Source organism: Tupaia chinensis, unplaced genomic scaffold (assembly GCF_000334495.1).
Source record: "Tupaia chinensis unplaced genomic scaffold, TupChi_1.0 Scaffold000240_1, whole genome shotgun sequence".
NCBI lineage: Eukaryota > Metazoa > Chordata > Mammalia > Scandentia > Tupaiidae > Tupaia > Tupaia belangeri.
Window position 1 is genome coordinate 760038 of NW_006159718.1, and position 11322 is coordinate 771359.

The 11322-nt window shown below is 41.1% G+C and overlaps 1 protein-coding gene and 1 pseudogene across 9 annotated transcripts in view; one reads left to right on the plus strand and one right to left on the minus strand.

Moving 5' to 3' along the window:
- The window catches only part of LOC114007838 (60S acidic ribosomal protein P1 pseudogene), a 415-nt pseudogene extending 282 nt beyond the window's left edge, over nt 1-133 (minus strand).
- Nucleotides 1-11322, plus strand: part of CCSER2 (coiled-coil serine rich protein 2) — a 143057-nt gene that overhangs the window by 30371 nt on the left and 101364 nt on the right. For 8 of the 9 annotated variants that reach the window (XR_001370398.2, XR_003549427.1, XM_006148710.3 and 5 more), the window contains 2 exons: nt 6724-8185; nt 9273-9469. Coding sequence is in view for 6 of the 9 variants with exons in the window: in XM_006148710.3 (XP_006148772.1) it covers nt 6769-8185; nt 9273-9469 (1614 nt within the window). In the remaining 3 variants the exon portion in view is untranslated. Of the gene's footprint in view, nt 1-6723; nt 8186-9272; nt 9470-10159; nt 10240-11322 lie in introns of those variants that run through there. The other variant, XM_006148716.3, reaches the window with a different exon arrangement.

Here is an 11322-nt window from a genome sequence, read left to right on the forward strand (position 1 = left end):
CCCGCGCCCCCCCCGCCGCCAGCCGGGCCGCACTCACCGTGACGGTCACCTCGTCGTCGTGCAGGATGAGGGCCGAGTAGATGCAGGCGAGCTCGGAAACGGAGGCCATGGTGAGGACGGGCACGGAGTGGGCGCTGCCGGTCGTGGTGCTAGTCGCTGGATCAAGTGAGGGCCTCACCCCAACGCAGGCTTAGCTTCCTCGGAAGAACCAAGCACCTTGGTGGCAGCTGAGCAAAGGGCGATTTACTAGTTTTTTAAAAAGGAATTTATAACTCATTTTGAAAAGTCTTTCAAATGTGGAAATGAATACTGTAAATGGTCTTTACTTCAAAAATTACTCTTGGGGCCAGCAGGTGGCATAGTGGTTAAGGCACTGGACTCCCACATGGTTGACTGTGGTTCAAGTCCCAGACGGGTGCGTGTGTGTGCATGCCCAAAATCTGGAGGGGAGAATGGAGGAGAAAGGATTGTGGTGGGACTGTCCTTCCCTGGGAGTGATTTCTTGCTTTCTCTCTCTCTCTCTCTCTGGAGAGCACATGAGCTCATCAGCAAACATCTCTAAAAAAAATTACTCTTAACAAAAACTAACTCAGAAAATAACAAATATTTCCAAGCCATGCACCAAGTATTATTTTCAGTTCTCCATTAAATTAAAGCTCACAGACAGCATTCAAGTGTCTCAGAGACGTTTTTGGCATTAGATGATATAGCCAACATGTGCTTTTTCAAATTGTTAATGATTGCAGTTTTCAGAAGCTGAGCAGGTTGCCTGGCCAGTAAAGTGCAGCAAAGACTGCAGGGATACCAAAATCTGGCCGACTTTCATGTCTGTTTCATTTCATTTCATAGCTAAAAGCAAGTATAGGAGAAAGTATCGTGAACATTGAAAGACAAAAGTTAGCTCATCAACAACATAAGTGACGGTGTTTATAATGTGAGCAGGTACAGAATGTACAGTGAGCCAACCAACTTGTGTAGTCTTTTTATTTTGTTTGGGCGCTTGCCAGAGAGATAGAAAGCAAGAAATCACCCCCTGGGGGATGGCCATACCATAATCCTTTCTCCTCCATTCTCCTCTCAGGATCTTGGGCATGTACACACACGCACCTGGTGTGAGTTTAAGCCACTGGATCTGGAACTCGAACTGTGGTCGACTACCTGGGAGTCCAGTGATGTAGCCATTATGCCATCTGTTGGTCCCTAACTCGTGTAGTCTTAACACCACAATTGAAGATGATTAAAATCATTTGTGTTACAGTTATTAGTTTATGTAGAAATCAGTAAATATTCTTGATAGAAAATAATGAATTCAGGTTTGACCAATTCACTGTCCTCACCCCCACCAAGTCGTGGAGCCCTGAACACTTTGCAGTAACTGCGTGTTTGTCTTTTGGGCTCATCTCGTGCCTCTGACTTGCTGATACTCAAGATACTACGGGAAGATGACATTTATTCCTCTCATTTTAGAAAGCAAATGGAGGCATCGAGAAGAAAAATAATAGAATGCTTTCCCCTTAGTCTCTTGGAAGAGACAAGATGTTAAAGGCTTTTTGGTTCATGGACTGAGTCACCAGAGGATAGAGTCTTTAATATGTGTTGTTCAGTGATTTGCAAAATGACCACTATATGTGATATCACCATTAGTTCTTTTCTTTTTCTTTCTTTCTTTTTTTCATGCTAGAGAGAGAATGAGAGTATGTGTGTGTGCGCATCTCATTACAGAGCCTGGTCACTCTGTAGACACTTTTTCTCCAATTTTTCATCTGGTCAGGATCCTGGGTGTGGGTACATGAATACGCCTGGTGTGTTTTTCAAGCCGGTGGGGCCCAGACTCGAACCCTGGTTGGCCATGTGGGATCTGGCTTCCTCTGCACAGTGCCTGCCTGCTACAGGGCCAGCCCTCATTACCAGCTTCCTCACGGCTCGCCTGAAAGTGCTTGTGGATGGGAGTGTATCTTGTGGAAAGATCTTTATGAAACGTGGGGAAATAGCTATCTGGTATATTGCCACTGCAGGATTCTCTCCAGACATGGGTGCTCGATAACGACACTACTTGAGAATCTAGACTGGACCTCAGAAGTGTTTCTTTTTAAATATCATTATTCTAACTTGCTGTAGGGTATGTGTCCCTGCCTTTTCTCTTCTATTTGTTCTGGTTCAGGGATACTATTGATAATTCTCTTTCTGTTTAATCTTTCTCTTTTTCTATCTAATTGCTTTTTTTTTTCCTCCTCAGTACTGTGGTTATCTTTAGATTGTTCTCTTTGCAATTAGTTTCATTTTTAGTTTTTGGTTATTTTTCTTGTTGTTTTTCAAATTCATTGTTCTTAATTAGTTTTCTTAGCCCTGTGACTTTTTCTGTTCAGCTCACCTGTTTCTTTTCTTCCTCTGTGAACTTTTATTAGATTTATCTTCTTACTAGGTTGTCCTCTGTTAAAAAGAATGCACTGAGGTTTTCCTCTTTTCCTTGTTTTAGGTCTCCTCTAAGAACGGAGACCTCATTTGTTTTTTGCGCTGTGTCCATTCTAGTCAGCCTGTGTGTCCCTGCATGTGGGTTCTGCTTCCATAGGGTGAGCCAACTGCGAATGCAGCAGGCCGGGCAGTTGCTATGGCATGGGGAAAGAGGTAGGTCCCCAGAAGAGTGATGCTGAGTAAACATAGGTGTTTCCCTTTCACTTACATCTGGTGCTTGGTTACTTATGTGTAATCTAGAGATGGTTTAGGTACCCAGGAGGGTGTGTCTGGGTTACATGCAGATGTCTCCACCACTTTATATGAGGGACTTGAGCATCAGTACATTTTGGTATCCATGGAGGTCCTGGAACGAAGCCGCCAGAGACCTATGGGTGGCTGTGTTTGCTTCTCCTCTCCTTTCACCTGTTGCTTGTCCAGTTGCATGATTTTTAAATCTCATTTGAGTTTTATCTGGATAGGTAGGTTAAGGCTTTGTTTTGTCTTGATATAACGTGGCCGATTTCCCAAAGGCCTCTCCTGCCCTAGCTCGCTTTCTCTTGCACTTCCCCAGTACCCCTTCAAGAAGCGTGTGCTTGTCTCTGTCTGCTTTTCTGGGGTTAAGGGTGTGAGGTAGTCTTGGTGGGAGAGATAGTCTGGGGCCCCAGGCTTTCCTGTCTCAGTGATTGTGCTCCGTGTCCTCCTGTACCCCTTCAGTCCAGCCCATTGAGGGTGCCGGGTGTTTCTGTAGGCTTCAGCCCCTCCCTCAGCTAAGCATTATGTCTTGGAAGTCAGCAGACCCAACTGTTTCTGCTTGGGTTTTGATGCTTCTGTTCTCAAGATGTTTTTTCTAGGTTTCCTAGGGCACACCAAATAGGATCTTTCTATACAAACAGGAAGACGTTGATTAATATTTTCAAGTTTCGTCAAGTTTGTCAGCTCTCCCATCTTTCTTATTGCTGCCCCCTGCAGTGTACTGAGGCCGGGATGGTGCATGGGACCATTCAGACAGACTCTCTAGCCATTCCCTTTTTCTCTTCTTAAGTTTTTGCTATAGGATGTGTGTACTTACCGGAGAGAGAAAGAGGCTTTTAGGGAGAAATCACCACTGGAGGAATGGCCATGCTGCAGTCCCTTCTCCCTCACTCTCCTCTTGAGATTCGGGCACACACAGACACATGCCTGACGTGATTCTCAAACGGCCTTCTCCTGGACAGTAGTTATCTGGTATAGATACTGCCGCTGTCCCAGGTTGACCATGTGGGAGTCTAGCATCTTAACCACCATGCTACCTGCTGGCCCTGCCACTACTTTTAAAGTTTATAAGTGCTTAGCCTAAACAGTTTCTTGCGTGATTGTAGTTGGTGGATTTTTGGCTACAAAAGCACGTACAAACATGTATGAATACACATACATACATACAGAGACACATGCACACAGACACACTCACACATGCACATATTCTGTCCCTTTATTATTTATTAAGGGCAGAACATTCTATAATTCTGTTTCACCCCACTGTCTTTGTATGAAAACATATGATTTTCTAAACATTCAAAAATTTTTTTTTTAGAGAGATTTTTGGCATAGGGCATGTGTGCTCACCTGAGAGACAGAGAAAGAGAAAGTGAGAAATCACCCCCCAGTCCCTTCTCCTCCATTCTCTTCTCAGGATTTTGGGTATGCACATAAACCTGGCATGAATTTTAAGCCACCGGGTCTGGGACTTGAACCGCTATCGATTATATGGGAGTCCAGTGGTGTAACCATTATGCCATCTGCTGATCCCCTAAACATTTCATTTTGACATAACCTTTACATGCTCTGAAAACTCTTAATACTTAGTGTCGAGTTGACTTGAAATCCTTTTTTCTTTTCTAGAGAGATTTTTGCTATAAGGTGCATATAGTTGAGAGACAGAGAAAATGATAAATCACCCCCACCCAGGAGGGATGGCCATACCGCAGTCTCCTCTCCTCCATTCACTTCTTGGGACTTTGGGCGCGTGCGCGCGTGCACACACACACACACACACACACACACACACACACACACACAAGTGCCTGGCATGAGTTTCAAGTCTTTGGGTCCAGGACTCAAACTGCAGTCGGCCATATGGGAGTCCAGCATCTTAACCACTGTGCCACCTGCTTGCCTCTCTTGAAATATTTTTTATTTGTTGTTGTAGGATACATGTGCTTGCCAGAGAGAGAAACAGAGAAGGAAAATGAGAAATCACACCTGGGGGCCAGCAGGTGGCATGGTGGTTGGGGGCGCTGGGTCGCTGAACTCCTACATGACCGACTATGTTTTGAGTCCCGGACCTGGCAGCTTGCTTTCTTACTTTCTCTCTCCTCTCTGGTCAAATGAAAAATAAATGAAGTTAAATAATTCTTTAAAAGAAAAAAAAAACGAAATCACCCCCATGGTAGATGGCCATGTGGTGTTCTTTTCTCTTCCATTCTTCTCTCAGGATCAGCATGCCACATGTTCCTGACATGTTTTTCAAGCCTCTAGGTTCAGGACTTGAACTGCAGAGTCAGCTATATGGGATCCAGTGCCATAATCACCATGCCACTGCTGGCCCCATTTTTCTCTTTCTCCTTTTAAAAAAACAACAGTGACCCTAAGACTTGCATTTGTCTTTTACTTGTGTTTTGGCCATATTTGTGGTTTTACCAAAGTTTTGCAGAATTACAGTGAATTTATAGTGATCATGTTATATTTCACAGTGTTATGGCAGATGTTGTAATATTTTTGTCTCATCTTTATAATCTCATCTCATGGCATGTCATAATTTATTAAAGAGTCACTCAAATGAAGGCCTTTGGTTTCTAGTTTTATGCTCTATTGTGAGCATTGAACCTTCTGTGTTTGACATATTATCTCTAAAATAAATTTGAGGGATTGAAATTAATGGTGAATCAGTTTTATGAACTCTTTATACTTTTTACTAACAGTAGTGTCTGTTTATGTACTGAAAGAAATTCTTTTGTGATAGTTGTTTAAAATTTCAACTTAGGTCTTAACCCTAAATGCCAGAGGAGTTTCTCTCCATCCTTCTCATGACATTATAATTGAAATTTTAAAAATGTATTCCAGTTTTTGTAAGATCATGTCTGCATTTAAGAAAAACCCAACATCATTATTATTGTTATTATTGAGAGGTTTTTGCTAAAGGGCGCGTGTGCTCACCAGAAAGACAGAGAGAGACAGAGAGATAGAATGCGAGAAATTACCCCCCTGGGGGAATGACCACGCCACAGTCTCTTCTCCTCCATTCTCCTCTCAGGATCTTGGGCATGCACACACACGCGCCCGGCCTGAGTTTAGACCACTGGGTCCGGGACTCTAACCTTGGTCGACTACTGGGAGTTCAGCGACATAGCCATTACGTTAACTGCTGGTCCCTTATTTTATTTTTTTAAGAAAGATTTTTGCTATAGAGCATGTGTTCTCACCAGAGTGACAGACAGAAAAAGAGTGAGAAATCACTCCTTGGGGGGATGGCCACTCTGTAGTCACTTCTCCATTCTCCTCTTCAGAAGTTTGGGCATGCATGCACACATACGTAGCCTGTGTCCAGCTGCTGGGTCTGGGACTCAGATTGCAGTCTGCCATGCAGAAGTCCAGTGTCCCAACCACTGCGCCACCTGTTGGCCCCCAAGTCTTATTCTTAAAGGAGAGAATACTAAGGCTGAAAGAATTACTTGTATTGGAAATTGGGAGATATACTGTAAAAGTATTATTATTATTAAAAAGAAATAATATGGTCTGATTTTACTATTCCTGTATTTTACTATCATCATCCATAGCCCAAGATTATAAAATGGTTTGCTAAAAATGTTCTTTATTTGGAGTCAGCAGATGGCATAGTGTTGAACATAAGGTGTTGAACACCCATGTGACTGACCAGTAGGTTGAAACTCACTCTGGGTATGTGTGTGCATGTGCCCAAAATCCCAAGAGGAGAATGGAGGAAAAGGGATTGTGGCATGGCCATCTTCCTGGAGGGTGATTTTTCATTCTCTGTCTCACTGGTGAGTGCACATGCCTTACAGCAAACATCTCTCAAAAAATTATTTTTGTCCAGTAAGAATTATTGAGCTAATTAGTTCATTTAATATTTGTTAAGAGTTCTATAGGAATCATGAGTAGCTTTTGGGCTTTTCTGCATGTAACTGTAGAACTGTATATATTTATATATATAATGTAATAATTCATGTAATTATCTTTATTTAGAAATGTTTAAACTTTTTTTTTTCTTTTCAGATTCTATGAAATTTTAAGAACAAATGCACTTTATATTTATAGCTCATGGAAGAAAAAACACAAATCAAGACATTTTTGGGTTCCAAGTTACCAAAGTATGGAACAAAATCTGTAAGAAGTACACTACTACCAGTACCAAGTGGGGCACCTGCTAATTTATTAGGAGCTTCAAAGAATGGTAACATCAAAAGTTACGTAAAAAATAATGGCTCAGGTTGTTCATCATCGCATTCATTTACCTGGAGAAAAGCAGATAAGTTCCAACTTACTGTACAAAATTCTGAAGAGCCTAACAGTACTCAGAATTTACACAACAAATTAATTGATTCTGAAAAACATGCTTCTACTCAAGGAATGCTTGATAAAAATGGGATGAAGAGAGGCTTGAGAAGTGTTTCTTTATTCACATCAAAGTTAGCAAAGCCATCTACTATGTTTGTGTCATCTGCAGAGGAGTTAAACCAAAAGTCTTTTTCTGGACCATCTAATTTGGATAAATTCACCAAAGGCACATTATTAGGAAGGACCTCATATTCTTCAGTCAGTGCTCCAAAATCGCAGTTGAATGGATTTTATGGAAACCGTTCGACTGTTAGCATGCAGAGGCCTAGAGCGAACTCCTGTGCCACCAGAAGCAGTTCTGGAGAAAGCTTAGCACAATCTCCAGATAATATTAAATCTATTACTTGTGAAAAAATGGTAAGGTCACAGAGTTTTTCACATTCCATTCAGAATTCATTCCTTCCTCCGTCATCTATAACCAGATCACATTCCTTCAATAGAGCTGTGGATCTTACAAAGCCTTATCAGAACCAACAGCTACCCATTAGAGTGCCTCCGCGGTCAGGTATGCTGACGAGAAGTTCCCGGCCGTCAGAAGTACTCAATGGGAATGAACATTGGGGGTGTGGGTTTAATAGGTCTTATGCTGCTGGTGGAAAGAAGCTGGCTTTAACAAATGGCCCAGGTGTAACGTCCACTTTGGCTTATAGGATGGTTCATCCTTCCCTACTGAAACCTAGCCGCCCTCCATTTTCTGGGACTATCACAGTTGACAGTAATAAAAATCCACCTGCTGACACAGGTGTAGTGGAGGGTGCTACAGTTTTGGCTAAAGACAGAGGTATGAATAAGGACCATGAACTAATCGAAAACGAAAGTTATAGAACAGAAAATGACCAAACCATGAAGCATGATGCTAAAATTAGATACCTGAGTGATGATGTGGATGACATTTCCTTGTCTTCTTTGTCCTCTTCTGATAAGAATGATTTAAGTGAAGACTTTAGTGATGATTTTATAGATATAGAAGACTCCAACAGAACTAGAATAACTCCAGAGGAAATTTCTCTCAAAGAAGAAAAGCGTGAAAATGTTTCACCAGAAGATATATTTGATTCCCCCAAGGAAAATGAAAAAGCCTTCAGTAAAACGGATGAGTGGATAGATATAACAGTCTCTGGTAAATATGAATATTCTTAAATGTATTTATTTGCATTCTCTTAGGTAATGTGATGAAACTTTCAGTTAGTAATGTCTTCTGATAAATTGTGAGATACTATCAGTGTCACAGAATGGTGGATCTAAATAAAATTGGGAGTGGGGCAACATTTATCTTCCTCCTGACTTTGTCTCCATATCCCAGTTTTCACCCTATCTATGTCAAACAACAATGAAAACTCTCTTAACCTTTGCTCTTCCTCTGCTGTCATAACACCGGCCTGTTCCTACTCAGTGTAGATAATGCTGCCAAATGATGTTTTGGCTACTTCCCCTACCCAGTGGTATACCATTACATAAAGCATCTCTTCAAGTTGCAGATCATTACTATTTTTAAGAGTAATGTTGTACCAAATGTATATCATGTCCCAGCTAATGAATTTTTTATCCTCGAGAAAATTTGTAATCTTTATAGAATATTTCCAGAGGAGCTTTATTTATTTATTTTTTAATTGAACAAGTGAAATAGTACCCGTTAAACATTTCATTTTAAAGTTAGTTTTCCTGGAGTGCTGGAGAAAATGTATCTGCATGCCCATATGGCCTGGAAAAAAAGAACAGACTGAATTGGATACAGGCATATGTCTTGACCAAGGGACTAGATCATATTTGGAGGTTCACAGAAATTCTTAATTATATGTAGGTCTCCTAAAAGGGACTGCCAGAACAAGACTTTTTCCTTGTAAGGAGGCAACTATCAGGATAAGAAATGTAACAAGAGGAAGGAGAGCTTCCAGAGCAGTGTCTAAAAGTAAATATCTTGGGAAATAGTAAGGAAATACAGGGCCCTATGTATATTTTTAGAAATGTTTCGTAAGTAAAGATGACTAAATGAATTTTCTTTATATCTACTAAAAATATTTCAGCCGGTTATTTTAAATGTTTTGACTCTTTATTGTTTAGGATTTAGAAAATGCTACAATTATGAATGTCTTTTTAAACCATCTTCTTTGCTATATGAAGTTAGTAGAGCTTATATTTTTAGATTGTGAAAAAAGTTTTTGTGAATTAATAACTTTTTTTCCTCTCTTTTTTTAAATCAATTGAAGACAGGAGTGAATGTACAAAACATACTTCTGGGAATAACTTGATTTCGCCAGATACAGATTACAGAGTTGGTTCTTCATTTGAACTCTCTCCATCTGATAGCTCCGATGGAACATACATGTGGGATGAAGAGGGCTTGGAACCTATTGGAAATGTCCATCCAGTTGGGAGCTATGAATCCTCTGAAATGAACAGCATCGTATGTATGGATTTATGGACTCTTCTGGAATGTTTTGTTTACTTATTGTAGAGAGGCTTATGACATTCTTTAATTATGAATTCAGTTTCCTAGACATGGAAATTCACTTTTGTCAAGGGTCTATAAAATATCTGACCCTAACATATAATAAAGCATGGAGAATATAGGCCACAAGCATTTTCAAACATAAGCACATACTCAGGCACATACCGCATTGGTCAGGTTAAACTAGGCTGGTGGTTCTTGGGGAAGGAGCACAATGTCTGTTGTCCCAGCTCTTGTGTAGAGGCTGGGTTGCTGCTCGCTGTCCTGCAATGCACAGGCAGATGCCCTCAACAAAGAGGGATACAGCCAAAGATGGCGGCAGTGCTGCCGTTAGAAACCCTGGGCTGTCTATGCTGAGTGGTGTCCGGGCGCCAAATCTCAGTGGCTTAACACAAGAAAACTTTAATTTTCACTGTTAGAAAGTCTGTGGCATGCCTGACAGCTCTGTAGAGCAGCTGTCTTTAGTAGTCTAAGCTCCTTTCATCTTGGGACTTGACTGTCTCTTGAAGCCCTTTATTGTTACTGTGGCAGAAGAGTGCCAGAGGATTTTACACACACAGTTACAGTTGGTGATGTTCCTTCCTGGTATCCTCGGAGAATTGGTTCTAGAACCTTTCTTGGATACCAAAATCCAGTGATGCTCAGATGCCTTATATAAAATGGTGAAGCATTTGCATATAACCTGTGCACATCCTCATATACTTTAAATCATCTCTAGGCTACTTGTAAGTAATCTTAGCATGAGATATAAGTTAAAAGAAAATATTTCAATGAACTTCTTAAACATCCTCAGTAAGGGGGTCACCTTTCCCCCTCATTTCACAGCCGTTGGTATGGCCTGGCTGCGTTTCTTGTTGCTTGAATCCATACTTGTGAAACATACAGATTCAGAGGGCAGATTGTACTTGCTTTGATTTCTAAGTGGCACATAATATTTTCACTCACTACCTGTTGACCAGAACTAATCATGTGGCCCCACGTTAAGTACTAAGGGGACAGGAGTGTCATTTTTGGTGTGTCTGGATGGCAAGGGAACCAGGTATGGGTGATGCTGGAGATGGCCTTTCATTTGTAAATATATATATACCTCCTAGGGGGGATGGCCCACACCGCAGTCCCTTCTCCTCCATTTTCCTCTCGGGATCTTGGGCATGCATGCACATGCGCCCGGCGTGAGTTTTAAGCCACTGGGTCTGGGATGCGAACCGCGGTTGACTACATGGGAGTCCAGTGACATAGCCGTTACGCTAACTGTTGGTCCCTGTAAATGTATATTTTGAGAGACATTGCAAGTAATGTAGATAATAAGCCAAATGAGTAAAGGGTAATTAGTGTGTTTAAAGTGACTCACTATAATTGTTCAGTATATAAAATATGATTTTCCAGTATTCATTGGGAAAATCGGTAAGTCTTTTAGGATGCATTGAATTCCAAGTGGATTTCAGGTATGTATTTTTCTGTGCTCACATGTAGACCTCTGTCTTGCTAACAGAGACTTGTTAGGGTTTACAGAGAGAGGGTACACATTTAATTTAGAGAGGAGCTCTGTCTCATTAGATAAAGGAGGATTAGGAAAGATTACATTTTAGTGCATTATGTGCGTCTTTACTGGGAGTTTTTTGAGCTGTGTGACAGACGTGCAAATAAGTATTCATTCCAGCAGGTGGCAGCAACAAGCCACGTAAGACCTGACATTTTCCAGAAGTTCATGGTTTTTGATTCACTGTTTCTGTAACTAATGACAGCAGTCTCTTCTGAAAGAGTTTAGAATGCATCTGGGTTGAACTTTAGTCTTTTTTTTTTTTTTT